The sequence below is a fragment of the Nipponia nippon genome, unplaced genomic scaffold, assembly GCF_047370975.1.
Source record: "Nipponia nippon isolate SJK-2023a ecotype South Korea unplaced genomic scaffold, ASM4737097v1 scaffold_12, whole genome shotgun sequence".
NCBI lineage: Eukaryota > Metazoa > Chordata > Aves > Pelecaniformes > Threskiornithidae > Nipponia > Nipponia nippon.
This window is the reverse complement of record NW_028262313.1, coordinates 7,843,871-7,861,934: the sequence shown is the minus strand read 5'-3', so window position 1 is coordinate 7,861,934 and position 18,064 is coordinate 7,843,871. Positions and strand designations below refer to the sequence as shown.

General features: G+C 44.5%; 1 protein-coding gene and 1 long non-coding RNA gene across 4 annotated transcripts; one reads left to right on the top strand and one right to left on the bottom strand.

Moving 5' to 3' along the window:
* Nucleotides 1-3,889: 3,889 nt before the first annotated feature.
* On the bottom strand, nucleotides 3,890-14,030 carry LOC148056676 (uncharacterized). 3 transcript variants are annotated; one of them, XR_015702654.1, is made up of 6 exons: nucleotides 12,765-14,030; nucleotides 11,372-11,488; nucleotides 10,469-10,577; nucleotides 9,352-9,454; nucleotides 6,863-7,022; nucleotides 3,890-5,462 (listed from the first exon to the last, which is right to left on the bottom strand). It is a non-coding gene; the product is annotated as an uncharacterized LOC148056676 (long non-coding RNA). The 3 variants fall into 3 exon arrangements; XR_015702653.1 differs by lacking the exon at nucleotides 12,765-14,030 and having other exon boundaries at nucleotides 11,372-11,858; XR_015702655.1 differs by lacking the exons at nucleotides 9,352-9,454; nucleotides 10,469-10,577; nucleotides 11,372-11,488; nucleotides 12,765-14,030 and adding an exon at nucleotides 8,622-8,739.
* On the top strand, nucleotides 8,223-18,011 carry ESX1 (ESX homeobox 1). Its single transcript, XM_087748825.1, has 5 exons — nucleotides 8,223-8,674; nucleotides 8,758-8,974; nucleotides 9,076-9,121; nucleotides 14,978-15,264; nucleotides 16,578-18,011. Exons 1-5 carry the CDS (start codon nucleotides 8,575-8,577, stop codon nucleotides 16,801-16,803), a joined length of 876 nt encoding a protein of 291 aa, XP_087604951.1. The 5' UTR covers nucleotides 8,223-8,574; the 3' UTR covers nucleotides 16,804-18,011.
* Nucleotides 18,012-18,064: the final 53 nt, after the last annotated feature.

Here is an 18,064-nt window from a genome sequence, read left to right as displayed (position 1 = left end):
AAGATACAGTGATTTGTCCTGGTGGGCCAGCAGAAGAACCAGGAACATGGTCTCCCAAGTCTAGTCCAACATTCTGTCCACTTAGCCCCTATACAAAGTACTTTGGAAAAAAAAGAGTAATTTTCACTGTAGGAATGTGCAACCATGATAGAGGACTGACACCCCTCAGAAAGAGTCAAACAGGAACCCTTGAACAGAGACACAAACTGGCTTGTTAATCTATTATCTGGCACTTTGTCTTAAGAATGGCAAGAAAAAATAAATTGAGTTGTTTTTATTTATCTTTGGACTCGTGGGCCCCTAAGCTCTACCAGGTTTTTAAGTTTTTCTCCATAAATGCAAAGTCTAGAAACTTTTAGAAGATAAAACATACATTCTTTACCTTCCAGAAGAGACAAAAGCCTCATATAATTGACCCGAAAAGGGGTGGCTTTAGCAGACCCAGCAAATATTACAATATTGCAAGAGCACTGCCAGAGGTACCCATGCAGCAAAGAGCTCTTCACTTTTCACCTAGAGGGTCTGAGAAATAGTGCATTAGAGCAGCTGCTGAAAGAACACTTGGTACAGTATGTTTAGGTTGTTCAAGGTCTCTCTCACAATACTTTATCATATAATTTCAACAGGAACCTCTTACATGCCCGCCCTTCCTGAACAATCTCCTTCAAGAACCAAATGCACAAAGGGAAGACTGAGGCTCTCACTTTATTTGCCTGCATAAAATAAAAGGTCTGCAGAGGGAGAAAAGAACAGATCCGAAATTAAGACTGCAAACAGATTTGGATGGTGACACAACAGAAGGGCATCTGCTCCAGGCTGGTTGGTCAGAATGAGCACAATGACGGCAGCGTCCACCATTTCAATACGATGGCCTAAACAGAGTTAGCCAGCAACACCCCAATTCTTATCTCATTTGTTTTCCAACTAATATTTTATTGTGCTCTTGAATATGCAGCACAGAAAGGGAAGCTGATTTGCCATGTATTGTGCACACATTTTTTTCCAAGCAGTCAGGTATGCCCAATCAGCAAAAAGCACTTACATTATTTTCAGAAGTTATTAACTGAAATGGGAAACCAGCATACTGCGATTCCATTACGAGAGAGTTACTGCACTCAAGTGCAGCTGGTATAATAAGTATCAACTGGCTTGAGAGAACCTAGTTATGCCAGCTAAGGCTCTGTCCCACAACACTCAGTCTTGCAGTTCCCCAGTATTCACAGGATTGCCACACGTAACCTAGATCTAAACCCATAAAAAGAAAGAGAGGTGCTGATCTTCAAGTTCACCCAGATCTTCAGGCAGCTGTGTAAAACAGAAATACAATGAGATACCAGTCGTATTAATAAGAATACAAAACAATCTGGAGATTGGTATTAAAGACGTTCAGCACCTTTCAGGACCTGGTTCTTAGAACATCAACTAAAGTTGACTCAGAGCTCTCGGCATGCTTTATCTGAGTTCTGCACTTAAGTCTCTAATAAGCAGTCATCTTCTTTCTTCAAGCCAATAAAGATCCATGCTGAGCTGTCAAACTAACTCCTTGGACTTTCTTCAAGAAGTTTTTCCTATTAATCTCGTCACATATTTTACCTCAGAACTTTCTTTCAATATAAATAGACAGGCTTTGTCTTCTAAGCCTAAATATTAAACTTCATTAAAATATATTTATGTATTTAAAGCACTACAAAGAATGCTGATGCACATAATCAATGTGCCCTTAAAACAAACCAAGAAAGCACAGCAAATACCAGTCCCCCTCATGCAGTTGCAACTCTGCTGTCATCACAAACATACACATATGCTTCCTTTCATCTTTCAAACACTTTGTGGACAAGGTGAGCTTTTTCATTCATCTGCCACATTTTACTCTGTATGGGAACCAAAGAAAGGCAAGAAAGCAGAAGCGACAAGGTTGGTTAAACATGAAATGATGAAAACGTCATTTAGATCACATTCTTTTAGGGCATGTTTCAATGGCATTAGGCAGCAACTACAACACAGGTTGTCCAGCTCATGACAAGACACAATACAACTCAAAAATACCACGTCAAAAGTCCAGTCAGCAGTGTAAATGTGACTCGCCTGACAATATCCAAAAAATACACGTGTGGTGGGTTGACCTTGGCTGGCCATCAGGTGCCCACCAAGCTGCTCTATCACTCCCCTCCTCAGCAGGATGGGGTGGGGAGAAAATAAGATGGAAAAGAACTCGTGGGTCAAGATAAAGGCAGTTTAATAAAGCAAAAGCAAAGGTCATGTGCAGAAGCAAAGGAAAACAAAAGATTTAATCTCTACTTCCCGTCAGCAGGTGATGTCCAGCCACTTCCCAGGAAGCAGGGCTTCAGTATGTGTAGCGGTTGCTCTGGAAGACAAACGTTGTAATAATGAATGCCCCCACTTCCTCCTCCCTTCTCTTGGCTTTTATTGCTGAGCAGGCGTCATATGGTACAGCATATCCCTCTGGTCAGTTTGGGCCAGCTGTCCTGGCTGTGTCCCCTCCCAAGATCTTGCCCACCCCCAGTCCACTGTCTTTGGGAGTGAGGAGGGGAATGCTGGAGAGAGCCTTGATGCTGTGTGAGCACTGCTTAGCAGCAGCCAACACACTGGTGTGTTATCAACACCTTTCTAGCTACCAATACAAAGCACAGCACTATGAGGGCTGTTGTGGGGAAAATTAACTCCATCTCAGCCAGACCCAATGCCATCTCCACCCCTTATTCCATACCATTTGCGTCATGCTCAGGTTCCACATAATTTGATAGATAGATAGATAGATCTTCTAACCATCCCACTGAATTTAATTCTCATTACTGAAATCCCTTCTTACCAACACTTGCACAACTTATACTACATACTTAAACCATCTTTATACCCAACATATAGATTTATATATTCTCATTAACTACTATCCTGTCTTTTAACAGATACATATTATTCTCCCATTCCGTGGGTTTCCTCCACTCCTCCAAATGTTCCTAGGAACAGGCTATGACTTGGGCCTCATCTGTCAAGATGGGTGCTCAGGACAGGAGAAGCAGTATGTTCGATTGTTGGGAACCAGCACTGGCTTGATTTGAGTCATCACTGCACTCATCCGGTTCCTTGTGAAACTCACTCTTCATCCGTTCAGGTCATTCCTGCTACATCCCTCCCTGCAACATACAACTCACATCACAGATTATTTTTCCCCCCCAAGGTTAAATCTCCTTGAAGCACACACCGGCTCTCCTCATCCTTCTGCATTACCCACCAAGTACACCCAGGTCCTTGAGCCAAGACAATCCCATGAATGGGTTTGCCTTTTCCCATGGGAGGAGCAATCCACATCGCCTTCCCCAGCCACTTCCCCGTGTGCACTACAAGGACCTTATCTCCTCCCACCGTATGCAGGGGTTTTGTTTGGGCAGGACCAGCACAGTTAGCAGATCCTCTGGTGTTAGCCAGCTAAGTGGCTTCTGCGAAATTTGTATCCCAGTGCTTCCATGCCCCATTGCCCAATGTTCTCAACGTAGTCTTTAACAGTCCATTTTATCTCTCAATCTTTCCAGAGGCTTGTGGGTGACAGGGGATGTGATACACCCACTCAATGCCACGTTTCTTGGCCCAGGAGTTTATGAGGTTATTTCAGAAATGAGTCCCATTGTCTGGGTGCCACATTGGTGCCAAAAGAGGACTGTGGTGACTTGACCCTGTCTGGACACCAGGTGCCCCCCAAGTCACTCTGTCGCTCAGCAGGACAGGGGAGAGAACATATAACGAAACACATGTGGGTCAAGATAAGGACAGGGAGAGATCACCCATCAATTACTGTCACGGGCAAAACAGACTCGACTTGGGGAAATGAATTTAATTTATTGCCAATCAAAACAGAGTAGGGTAATGAGAAAATAAAACCAAATCTTAAAACACCTTCCCTCCACCCCTCCCTTCTTCGCGGGCGCAACTTCACTCCCGATTTTCTCTACCGCCTCCCCCGAGTGGCGCAGGGGGATGGGGAATGGGGATTGCGGTCAGTTCATCACATGTTGTCTCTGCTGCTCCTTCCTCTTGATGCTCTTCCCCTGCTCCAGCGTGGGGTCCCTCCCACGGGGACAGTCCTCCACGAACTCCTCCAACATGAGTCCTTCCCACAGGCTGCAGTTCTTCACAAACTGCTCCAGCGTGGGTCCTTTCCACGGGCTGCAGTCCTTCAGGAACAGACCGCTCCAGCGTGGGTCCCCCATGGGGTCACAAGTCCTGCCAGCAAACCTGCTCCAGCCTGGGCTCCTCTCTCTCTACAGGTCCACAGGTCCTGCCAGGAGCCTGCTCCAGCGTGGGCTTCCCATGGGGTCACAGCCTCCTTCGGGCATCCCCCTGCTCCAGCGTGGGGTCCTCCACAGGCTGCAGGTGGATCTCTGCTCCAGTGTGGACCTCCATGGGCTGCAGGGGGACAGCCTGCCTCACCATGGTCTTCACCAGGGGCTGCAGGGGAATCTCTGCTCCAGCACCTGGAGCACCTCCTCCCCCTCCTTCTTCACTGACCTTGGTGTCTGCAGGGCTGTTCCTCTCACATATTCTCACCCCTCTCTCCCAGCTGATGTTGCACAGAAGTTTTTTACCCTTCTTAACTATGTTATCCCAGAGGTGCTCCCACTGTCGCTGATGGGCTCAGCCTTGGCCAGTGGCGGGTCCATCTCAGAGCCGGTTGGCCTTGGCTCTATCAGACATGGGGGAAGATTCTGGCACCTTCTTCACAGAAGCCACCCCTGTAGCCCCCTCTGCTACCAGAAACCTTGCCATGCAAACCCAATACAAGATGAAAGGAAGACTACACTGTATCCTAGAAATAATGGTTATAATATATTCATCCTTGAAAATTTCCAGGTGTAACATTATTCACTTAATCATAAAACAGGAAGAGTGCTAGAAAACTGCCAACTAATAGAACGAAGCATCTTGGAGTGATGCGCAAAAACACAAAATAGGACTGACCTCCTCATCCAGCCATTTTTTGATGTAAAAAAAAAAAAAAAAAATCTATTTTTATCTCAGTTTCAAAAGAGGAAACACCAGTAAAACACAACTGTAGAAAGAAAAACAGCTTCCTAATAAACAGCTCTGCTGAGGGCGATGCAGGCAAATACTTTTGGCAAAAATCAGCTTGTGTCAGATGGCTGTTGCTGAACAATGAGCAAGGAGATAACGGTGCCTTACCTGCTGTTCGGGTTCTTCTTGGATTTGTTTTGTTTGGAACACGAAAGTAACAAAACTTAGTCACTTTTGGCTCTGGGAGATCTCATTGGAGTTCCTGGGCCTGCTCTCCAAGATTCAGGGCTTTCTATTTGGGCAAAGACACGTGTGCAACTGTAACCTGGGAAGGAAGCACACCACAGGGTGTTCCACAACCAACAGACTCCTCGATAAAGTTCTGACAAAGCTCCTTGTGGCCAGAGGAAATTAGATTGCTCAAATTCTGTTTCCTGGAATTGAAAGAAACTGTATTATAGACATTTGGTCCATAGTATGGATAGAACCACTGTTCTCTCCACCACAAATGAGTCCCTAAGCCTTTGAACACAGGTAAGAGCTTCAGTATGTGAAGCCAAAAGCTGCTAAAAATACAACTGCAAGCAGAGAACACAATGGCAGCACCCTAAGGTGTTGAACTATCAGGGAGTTTGTTAGAAAAAAGGTGTCTAGAGAATTCTTGGAGGCACATAAGGAAGAGCAGGCAGGGGAGGGAAGAGAAGCCCATTTGGTCATGGAGCATAGCACCGACAACCACACACACACACTCCCCTATGCCATTCTTTAAAAGGGAGCACTGAGCATAGCTAGTAAACTTTAGTGATTTAACCTAGACTTGTGCAGGACTGGCCTATGACCTCTGCACTGTCCTACTCCCACACCACATCCCAATATCCCTATAATATACTAGGAAATTTTTTCCCACTATCCGCTACAACTGAATTGCATCCCTCCATTATTGCAGGTGAGTGTGCATACTCTGAAAAATACATCATTTTAACATGCTAAGTTTATCTACTTTATTTTTTTATAATTCCCAAATGTTCATTTCTTACTGGAAAAGTTAACACCTTTGAAGCACAAAACACACCTACATTTACCAATTATTCAGAATGGTTTAGCGATAAATAGCCCAGAAGCAAACGTAGCAACTGAAGAAATGTCCTGGGATGCAAATTCAGAAACTTTTGCACCTAGCAAAAGCACTAGGGATGTGATTCAGACAGAAGATTTTTCAGCCACTCTGTGGACCAGAGAGCCTTACAGTCACTCCCAAAAGGCAAAGACAATAGAGGTACAATACTTCCACTACTTATAACATCCTGGTTACCTGTTAGTAAAAGCAAATTTATGGTACAGTCACTTAAACCCATAAAAAACGCACACCTGACTGTATGTGAACATGGAGAAATTAAGTATTTCATTTTGTTTGATCTCTATGGAAAAAAAACCCATATATTTAACATAAGCTCTTCTGTGTCAAACAGTGCTGGGTTCCCTCAGCCAAAGGCCCACACCACCCAGGAAATTTACACAGCAGGAAGCCTTTGTGCATAACATGGGCTATGCGGTTTTCCTTCAGTATGCCAGGTAAACCCATGGCAGATGGAGAAGACTGAATGTTTTCTCTCTCCATTCTGAGTTTAAGGGGTACACGTGCCCAGCCCCCTGTCCATCCAAAAGGCATGGACCTGGACCTTGTGTTTTCCACACACATCTTGAAAAGAAAAGATGACTTCCAAACCCCACTCCTCTAAAATAGCCCCAGCTGAAAACTACAGCCATGTGTGGGGATGGAGGAGTTCAGTTACATGACCTCTCTCTCCCTTCCTGTGCTCCCCTCAGCACTTACCACTACTATATGGCTCTGTGACCTTAGTTCTCCTCTGATGACATGCTTCTGCAAATGTAAGTAGGACCTTACAAAGCCGAAGAGAGCAAAGGCAGTCTGAGGTTTGAAGCTGAGGGTCAGGATCTGAACAGGACAAGAATCTGGGGAAGGTCAAGAAACTCTAGGTAAAAAATAAAAAAAACACATTCAGTAAATGTTACCCTTAAATATAGCCATCTTTCATAAAGGCAGCCTACTTTTTCAAGAGTTAGCATCGGTTAAGTGCCTTCCCAAAGCTTCTCATGAAAGGTGCTGCAGGAATGGGTTCACGAAGGTATTGCTTCGGGCCAAACACAATTTTTGTAGTGAAAGGAATAAAGTTGAGGGCGGACTCAATGAAGAGCCTTGCGGCAGAGCAGTGAGCCAGCAAGAAGGAGGTCTGTCAGTAACCAAAGATAGAAGCACTGAAGCACTCACACAGCCCCAGTGAGGTAAGAGGAGAGGAGGACAAAAGAAAAAACATCATTTGTTTGTGGACTACAATGCCAGAAGGAACCAAAAGATTATTCATCAGGCGGACATCTGGTCTAAGACAGGTCACAGATTCAGGAATCATCTCCGCACTGACAGCCTTTTTGTCTTCAGCTAAAATGTAAACCACGCAGTCCTGATGCAAAGACAGAGAACCCAGAAGTTCACCAGCTATGCTGTTTCAAAGGTTAGTTATAAACACACAGATTTTAAAATCAATGCCTCACTTCTAATCTAAGTTTGCCTGGCTTCAGCTTTCAAGCCACTGGTTTTTGGATTTTATTTTTTTTAAGCCCTTTTCTGCTGCACTCTGTAAGACTCTCCAGAAACTGGTATTTTATTCTCATCCCCCAAAATCTAGCCCTCAAGACCAAGTCATTTTGTCATCTAATTTATATCGGTGTCTAGCAGTACACCATAGCAAGATCACAGAACTGCTGGAAGTCTGTATAAGAAATAGTTTCCAGACCTCCTGTTGAGGAATCACTGCTGTAACGGCACCAACAACAGAATTCTAGCAGGAGTGGAATTAAAGCTCTCCAGGAGAAAAGGCTCAATCCTGCGCGGCTTGGTGCGTCTTCCCTGCGCTTGTCGGCACACGGCACGTTGTACCGTCAGTCTTAAAGAGCTGAATTCAACGAGTTTAAGTTTAGCAGGAGCAATAGAGCGCCAGACCCTAGTGACCCTTCTTCTGCGTAAGGGAGGGAGCCCCCCCTCGCACTCCTTGAGCTCGGGCAGGGGCTGGCACGCCTCGCTCCCTTCCTCCCAGCAGCAGGGCGGGGGGGACGCCGGCCCCGACCCGGCAGCGGCGGCTCCCGACGGCCCGGGCGAGGCTCTCCCGCGCCCCGCCGGGCACCGCACGACTTCAGCGCAGCCGCTCCGAACGCCCGCCCTCGAAGGAGGCTTGAAAAAGTTACCGCCGGGCGGCTTCGGCCCAAGGGTAGGGCCCGGCCGTGGGGCGGCCTGGCGGGGGGGGGGGGGGGCAACCCCGGGCGGGCGGCTCTCCGCCCGCCCGCCCCGGGGGAGGCCGCCGCGGGCCCGGCCCCTGCGCGGCGAGCGGGGCCCGTCGCGTCCCACCCCCGGCCTTGACGCCAGCGCGCTAATGAAATGCTAATGCCGGGGCGCGGAGCCGGGCGCTGCCCGCGCCAATAAAACCCGGCGCGGCTCGGCGCGGGGGCCCTGCCCGCCGCCAGCCCGCCGCTATGCAGAGCGCGGCCCCCGCCGCCCCGCCGGCTCTGCACCTCCTCACCTCCTACTTCATCGACAGCATCCTGGGCCGGGGCCCCGCCGCGGGGCGGCACGGTGAGGGGCGGCGGGGCTGGCGGCGGGAGGACGGGGCGCTCCCCGCTCGCGCCGGTAACTCCCCGCTTCTCTCCCCCCCTCAGGCGAGGAGCGCGCGGCGCCGCCGCCGCGGCCCGGCCGAACGCGCGCCCCCGCGGAGGAACCGGTAGCGACGGGGCGGGGGGGGCGGCGGCCGCCCGGCGAGGCGCCGGGTCCGCTGAAGAGGAAGCAGCGGCGGTACCGCACCACGTTCAGCACCTTCCAACTGGAGGAGCTGGAGCGCGCCTTCCGCAAGTCCCACTACCCCGACGTCTTCACCAGGTAGCGGCCGCCGGCGGGAGGTGGGCGGGCGGCGGGCCGGGCCGGGGCGGCGGCGGGCGCCGCTGAGGCATCGCGGCGGCTAACGGTGTGCTGCCCCGCAGAGAGGAGCTGGCCGTGCGGCTGGACCTGACGGAAGCCCGCGTTCAGGTGGGTGCCGGGGCGCGGCGGGGGCGGCTGGGGCTGCCCCCCGGGCAGAGCCGCCAGGGCCGAGGGACCCTCCCGGGGCCGCGTTTCAAACCCCCCCGGGAGGGCTGCGAGCGCTATTAAAAATAAGGCGTTATCCCCCCTTCCTCGGCTGGAAGCGAATAGCGGCGGGGGGGGGGGGGGGGGGGGCGGGTGCCGCTTCACTTGGTCCTTTAAAGAAATTAGCAAGTTACCTCAGCGACGGGAAAACAAACAGCGGCTCAGAAACATTCCCCGATTGCACTTCACACTTGCCTTCGTTGCTGTCTTCATGGGTCTAAAGGCAGGTACTGTCTCCTGAGTTTTGAGATTATTAAAAAAAAAAATCAGTTGGTTTACAGCAAATGAGGGGTTCTGCGGGTCATCCTAAGTTATCTACCTAGGCTTCAGAGAAGCTTACACCCTTTTCTTGCTCTAACTTAGCTCAATAAAACAGTCACACTTCTAAAGGACTGGTTAAAACAATGCAAAGATTAATGAGACATTCATGTGGCAGTCAGGCACTGTCCAGGAGAATTTTATGGCCTGGCTGGGCTGTAATAGCAGCAACGCCCGCAGAACTTCAGCATACAGAAACAGACACTAATCACCTCCTAGCCTGCAGTTTTCTTAAACTACAAATGACCCTAGTAGCTGTTCCTGACTCGAAGCACTCATACTTAACAATACCTCTTAAGGAGTAGTTTCTTTAGATTCATCTCTTGTAGAAGCTAGAAATCCTTTTTTGTATAGAAACATCAGCTTTAAGAAAAAAAAAAATGTTGTTTCAAAAGGTGTGAAGGCTTTCAAAGTATTTTTAAGCTCAAAATGAAAATTGGACTAAATTTGGCTTGTGCCGTACATCAGTTATTGGCTGAACTCCTGTTCCAGCACAGCTCTGGGTATGTGCATGCTTGTGAAGGGCTGAGAACTGGTGCAGCTGCTCAGTGTGACAGCCCTACTTACTCCTGCATAGCTTTGTCACTGTTGATGCCAGATCCTTGTTTGTATACGTTGTCATTACTTCAGTCACTGGATCTGTGATGCTTCACACTAGCTAACGTCTCTAAAGCTGTAAGTTTTTTAGCTTTTTATTTTAATATGCACCGTCTTCAGAAAAGGCCTTAGAAGTATTCATAATTGACTCATCTGAGAATACCTAGGTGCGCTTTTCATCTCTCTTTTGTGGACTTGGAGGAAATGACGTGCCCTCCCCTCTCCCTACCACCAACAATCACTAAAACCTATAGTCACCGAAATACCCCAATATCTGGCAATTACGCATGGCATCTACCAGTGGAAAGGACATGGGTGAAAAAGCTGTTAACTGACCTGCTACTGTCACGTTCACTTTGTGGGGTACTTGCTCTGTAGTCCATTTGACCTGTGAAGGAACGGTGCAATGGTAGATGGCAGAGGAACTCTTCTCTTAATGACTCATCTAAAAGAAATGGTAAACGTTTACATTTGATGGAGTCAGAAAGGAATTAACAAGCGAAATAGCAGAGTTGATGTATCCCCAGTGGATGGAAGGAACAGCAGAGAGCTGTTCCTTGCAGCTCCTCACTCGCTGTCAGATCTTAACACAAGTCTCCCGGGCACGAGCACGCAGTCAGCACAGTTTGCTTAGGATGAGCTTCCAGCGCACAGTGCCTCTGCCTGTGTCTGTCGTCTTGTCCTGTGGTAGATGGGGGACAACTTAGCCTGGAGGGAAGAGGATGCAAAGGAACAGCTACTATATAGATGGTGATGTACTGTACTTAACAAGCTATCTTAATTCCCAGATCCTTGCCTTGTATGCCCATGCTCATAGTTGGTCTGTATGGTGTCCTGTGTGAAATGAAGACTTCCATACCTCTCCCATGGTACCTGGCTAAACCAGCTGACATGAAAAGTGGTATTTTTTTATTTACTCAAGTGTAAACCTAGGAAACTAATTAATCTTACCAAATGCAATCAGACTATTTCTTCACCTCAGTGTGTTTTCAAATTGAGGTCTGCTTCTCTGGGGAGAACCCTCCATCAACCAGCTGAAACGGGTACCAGCCACTACATTGTCCCTCACTCTTGCATTTTGAGTCTTACACGAAAATGAACAAATAAGAAAAAAAAATTTGCCCACGAACGTATTCTTATTTCAGCATCACTTCAAAGGGATCCCCCTCACCCAACCCCCATTATTTGCTTGTATAGAGAAAGGGAGATGGCAGCAAGAATCTTTATATTCTTCCTTACCTTGAGAAAGAGGTAGTCGGAGAGTCCGCAAAACCTTTTCATAATCTGAAGCCATGTTGGGATGCTCTTCAATAGCATTCGCATCTGTGGTTGCCATTCCGCTTCTCATAATTCCTACTGTCAGGATGGGAGGAAAATAAGAATAAGAAAATAAAATACTCCTTTAGCTTTATGTGAGGCGTGAAACATTATTTGGGTATTTCAGTACTATAAACTGCATCAGTGTTAAAACATTAGCTTACAAATACAACTGATCTCAGCATCCTTGTCATATTTTCTGATTATGATCCTGTATTCAGCTACAGCAGAAACAAACTACAGTTAGTCACGTCTTTTTATCATCATTAGCTATTACATCAATTAAATCGGATACATTTTTGAAGAAAATTACAGCAAGAAAGCTGTCAAATTTTACATGCTCACCTTTTTCTTTTGAAAAGACCTAAATCTCTTTTGACAGATATGCGTGGTGCTAGTAATTACAAAAATAATCTGGGCAATATTTAGCATACAATCCAAACTTGATGGTTTGAAACTCATCTTTGAGTATTAAGTAATGCATTTTTTCCAAAGTATTTTACCACTGATATTAACAGTCATACCATAAAAATCTTAAGACTGGTATAGCAGTTGCTGTTATGTTTAGTTTGGCACTTCAAACATGTCTGAAAATAGAGTAAAGGCAAGTTAAGCCTTTTATTGGAAGCGAAGGAAAACTGCTTAACAAAAGGTTCAAGATGACTAATCTGAATGTTAATGACTGTAACGTACGCACTAAATTTTGAAAGCTGTTTGTCATGTCAGTGTAAGGTATGAGGCATGGCTTTGCTCCTTTTATCATTTGCATTGATGAGTTTGCACCAGTAAGGAACTGAAAGCCAGCTTTTTTTCCAAAGATAATTATTAGATATCTATGCTGATATTTCCTTCCAGTTTGATAAATACAAAATCTGAGAGATGACTAAAGTTTGGTTGTAAACCCAAAATCACCTGTAACATTTAGAAAGTTACTTTGCAGTCAAAGTGCATGTCTGAGTGATCAAATGGATTTGCTTTAGGACAGAGAAAGCAGAAAAGCAGACATCTCAATTCACGTTAGGCTTCTTTATGAAGAACAGATTGAAGAACAATGCTAAGATTCAGTAAGGAAATGAATACCTTTGCAGCATTTGTTTTATCCTTTTTAGGAAAGGCTTTATCTGCATATCTGCAGCGTAAGACAGTTCACTGCCTTTTTAATTGGATTTTATTTTCATGGAGAACACTAACACCTTTGAGTTGGTGGTCTTCTCCTGCGAGATCTCAGCTAAACTTCAGTAACAAATATTTGAGATTACTGGTTAACAGCGATTTAAAGTCATCTGATCCCAGCAATTGAGTTCGTTTTTCTTACCAGACCCCTGTCTTGGACTAATGCAGACCAAGTGTTCAGTCCTCACTGTTGTGCAGTCATAGCTGTCTGGTGTTTCACTGGTTCAGCTATTCCTTTGTAAGACATCTGATCATTTAAAGCCTGTGGTCACTGGAGAAAATGGCCAAAGAATGAGTCAGAGCACTCAAAAATTTTAAGTACCAACTTCAAAATGTTGATGTTCTGACTTTTTTTCTAAGGGCACCTCCCTCTGCAGACCGCCTGTACGGTGAGACAATTCTGTGTTACGTACATAACCTGAGGGGTATGGATCCCTCCTCCAGGAGGACAGCAGCTTCCCAGTGTAAATATAACGTATGCAATGAAGGGCCTGGAGTAGTAATTCTCCAGCTGGCTCCTGAGAACCCCATAGCGAGTGCTTTGAAAGCGTAAATTGTTACTGACATATATAGGACCAACATCAAACTCAGGACAGCAAGGCTGTGGCATGCTACAGCCTCTGGTTTGGGCATCAGCACCCTGCTGTGTGGAAGGCTTTCTTTCCCAACACAATGTTATTTAAGCACCTGAAGGTAAGTCACATCACTGGAAATGGTTATATGGCACGTCTGAGATTAAAGCAAGCAGTGAAGCTGGGAATCGCCACGTCTGATTTTTAGATGTCACACAACAGAAATTTAAAACTCTGAAAATATTTTTTGACTGAAATATAATTGCAGATATAAAAAGCAACTATTAAAAAAAATGCATCCATAAAACTTCTGCATCCAAACATTTTGTCATAATACAGATTTCTGTAGAGTTTTACTATTTCAGAAATACTAATACCAAAGGAATAACTATTTTTAGCATCTGTTGTAATTTTTTTGAGACTTGAATTTTTGCAATGTAATTTTATGATTTTAGTTTGGTTTAGTGGCTTTGCTAGATTCTTATTAAGAAGTTATCTACATGGTATGGTAAAAGACCTTCATATTCAAAGTTTACCTTTGTCCTAAATCAGAAGTTAATTGCAGAAAGTCATAATCCTGTACAGGACAGAAGTTTGTCTTTCCAACGGCTCTGGTTCCTTGTGTTACCACTCTCTACTAAATATTGAATGCTGATCAATGCATTCAAGTATTATACATAGAACATGCTTGCAAGCAGCTCACTGAATTTCAACAGTAGCTATATACAAGACTGCTGAATGAGGTTATGGGCCGCAGCTAATGCCTTTCTTCCAGATCCAGTTCAGAATCCACCTTCAGTGGTCTCTACTGCAGAGGGGGCTAGAAGACCTGAGCAGCTGAGTACGTTTGGATGTTGAGCGTTCAACTTCGGCAGCATCTGTTTTTTAAATATCCTCGTTTTAGGTCCTCTCTCCCTTGTTTTAGAGCTGATGCTCTTCACTCTGCTCTCTGCTACCATCCTGGGTCTGAAAGGTTCTGCTCAGTGAGTGCTAAGTAATAATAGTATGAAGAGTCAGTTTTCTGATTTGTAGGTTCGATTGACTAAACTCTTTAAAAGATGTTTAATGGGCTAAAATAATGACTAGTCAGGCTTGAAGAGGCAATATACTCAACGGCTTACTACACAAAACCAATACTAGCTAAAGCCCCTTTAGGAACAGCTTGATGCCCTGTTCTAATACTGCTTACTAGATTTTCTAGTTGAGTATTGGCTTTCACGGCAATTCAGTTAATCACTTTCATGTAACTATATGCTGTTTACATTCATGGTAGATAACAAAAGCTTCTCATTTTACTTTTGAATCTTCTGTATAAAAATGTACAGTCCAGCTATCAAGAGAAAAAGCACACACCATATATTTGGTCTAATTACTCTTACAGTCATGATTAAGTTGCTTCCTGAGGTACCTGTGCAGAAATAGCCACCTCTTGAATGGCTTCGTTGAAATCTAATTTTCAATAAATAGCTTATGAAAGGAAGAATGATCATTTTTGTAACTGATCATAAGTTCTCAGGTGATAGGTTTATATATTACAATGGCTTTAAAACATATGGGACTATTCAGTCAGAGCTAAAGAGCAGTCAAATTTACAATATTTATAACTGATTTATTTCTTAATAAACCCACTAAGGCATTTATGAATGGATCTTTTAATATTAAAGAAGTGGGTTTTGGTTTAACAGGAAATAATTTTGCCGCCTGTATCACTGCATGAAGTAGTAGCTGGTAAGACAAACTACAGAGTAAGTTCAGCTAATGCCTTTATAATTTCTTATTGAAGGTCTGGTTCCAAAACAGAAGGGCAAAGTGGAGGAAACGTGAAAAAAATGAAATTCTGGGGACTGTTCCAGGAATCTCCTTAACGCACCCACTTGGTCTATTTTTGGATGTTCCACTGAGTCATTCTCCCCTCCTAGATCACACGTGGAGGTCAATGCCTCTTTCAACATTGGCTGTGCCATCCATGTCTCCAGCTTTTAGTCCTTCAACCTTAGGGCCATTTGGCCTCAGCAGCCTTACCTGGACTTCTCTCTTCAGAAATCCCATTTTAAATCCACATTTTGGAAGGTATAGAATTAAATTTTTTTCTAAATCTCACAACTGTTAACAAATGCTACATTTTCATTAGTTTGATACTCACATGTTCTCAATAAACATGCTCCCATAGATGAATAAACTTACTAAAATGGGGTTAGTTCCTGGATCACTTGATTAGGAATAGCAAGATTTAGTTTTAAGTCACACTAGTAAAAACTTCACATGTAATTGCTGTTTGAAGAACAATTGTGCGCACTTACTGAAATTTTGGTCTCGTTGAACTCTAGTATTCACATAGACTGCTGTAATCTAGGTGGCTCCAGCTCCATCCTTACCTCACAGACTGACACAGATTATACACCATAAAGATGTGATTGCAGACAGGTGTGGCTTGTAGGTGATTTGACAGAATAAAGGTATTAGACATTTCTTCCCAGGAGACCAGGAGCCTGGCTACATATGCAAGAGTGACACAGCTCTAGAGAGAGAAATTGAGAGAAAGAGCGAGATCTTCATGATTATTACACATCCTACTAAAAGCCAGTCCTTTTCCCTTGGCAGGTGATGTGCTCTCAACACACACAGAGCAAGCCCACAGCTAGCATTTTTTTTTTTTTTTTTTTTCAGACACCTAGAACCAGAGGAATTCATTTCAGCTGAACCTGCTGTCTGGGCTTTCTTGCCTGGTGACTTGAAATGTATCAGCAAAATGCTGCTGCTGCCCTAGTGCACCCCATAAGATAGGAAAAAAGCATATATGTAGTGTGTGTGTGTATCCATATAATAGGTGTGTAGAGATATATATATAAAAAAAGAAAATAGTGCTCGCCCCTTGCTGAAATTATAGCCTGTATCGTAGTTCCACATGAACAGACAGACAAATGCTGCTTTCCACATGGAATAAACTTCTCTGAACAAATTTGCTGCACAAACAGCCACATAAATGGGTCTTTTTATGAGGTGGTTTATTGCTTTCATAGAACAGGCTGAAATACAGCATCCCAGGTTTGTTTAGAAAGGATTTAGCCTTAGGAGTTAAGCAAATGGTTGCTGTTCCAGGTATCTGCATGCCATGTCTGATCATCTCTCTTACTTACTTTAGTTAAAAGTGTTTGGTGTTTTGTTGGGGGGGTGGGGGTTGGTTGTTTTTTTTAAGGGCAAGACACTATACTGCAAAATAAAGCTAAAATACATTCTGGAAAACAAAATGAACATTTGGAAGAAATTGGAAATTTTGGCACATTTTTTTCTAATACTTTGGGTGGGGGAAGCTGCAACTCAGTAAATACTTGTTCTCCAAAACAATTCTTAATTTGGATAATATTGACTTCTTTCAAATACAGGTTTCTCAATGCTTTAAATCCTCTCATGACAACAGCTTCAGTACTAATGAAAGCTCCTGGACCCCCGTCAGACCCTGCTCTTACTGCCTTCACTGATCCAGCAGCAGTTGAAAGGAAAACGTCAAGCATTGCAGCACTAAGACTCAAAGCGAAAGAACATTCAGCACAAATCCCTCAATTAAACCTCATCTCCAGTCTTACAAACACTAACAAAGAACTTTGTTAGGAGCTCTCCCACAGACTACAGCCACGGAGGGGAAAGTGAATGCCTTCTCCAATGAGTAGCTCCCGTTAGACAGACACATTTAAAAAAAAAAAAAGAAAGAAAACACACACACACACACACACACACACACACAGCTGTAGTTCCTCCATCCTCAGTAACAGACTGAAAGGAAATAACCCTGCTAAAAACTGGTTTCCTTCATTACAACATGAAATCGGGTAGTAAATTGGCTTGTATCATTTCTGACACTACAAAAATAGAAGCCGGAACTATCTCATCTTTGTAATTCAGGCTGACGTGAATCTGAACCTTTGAAATCCCCAAACTCACCAGATGCTAGTCCAAAGGTTCAAAATTCTTTGTAGGAATAACTTCAGTTTTCTAAGCAATTCTTAACTCGCTTCTCAGGAGGAAGTCTTACGCGCAGCGCTTGAGACGTAAGAATCAGTACACAGTTATTAACTTTGAGACCATGCTTCATGTTGAAGTGCAAATGCCAGTGAAATCTCGCATTTTAGACAGACTTAGCAGGAACGAGATGGGGACTATTCTCAGTGTAGGCTTTTGATTCAGAACGAGGTTTGTATAAAGAGTACCTTGTCTCAAGCTAAAAAAAAAGTTTGCTTTATGTTCAGGGTGGCAATGTTTTAATAATTAAAAAAGTTTAACCTTTGTATATGAAAACTGTATCCTGTGAAAGTGGGTCATCAACATGCAGTAAGTTGTGTGTAGTTCTCTATGTATGTATATATGTATGAGTAAGTAGCTCAGAGCTGTAAATATGAGGTTGCTGAATACGTTTAGCATGATAACTGGCACATCTTACCAGACCAGTACGTTAACAGATTACTTGTACATTTCTAGACATTTCATGCCTTGAGTAGATTCAGAATTTAAGTGAAAACTAAATATGAAGTGTTAAATTCTTCCTTGGACTGATGTTGGAATGAGTGAAAACAGGGGCCTTACTGAGCAGGAGTCCACCGTTCATCAACATTCTGGACTCCCTTTCTGGCCTCAGACAGGTCATTTGCAAGTTTTTGCTGAATTTCCCCATCCAGGAAATGGGACTGAGAACAACGATCTCAGCTATAGGTCTGATGCTTTAGTGTAAAGCGAGGGTAAGTAGTATCCTCCTTTTGCAGCTTACTCGCCTACCTCACAGGGCTGTTGTGAGGACTGATTAAAGAAACATGACACTGTGCAAATGGTGGTTACACAAGCGCTAATTGTTGCTTCGCAATTACAAAAGAAAGGCCAA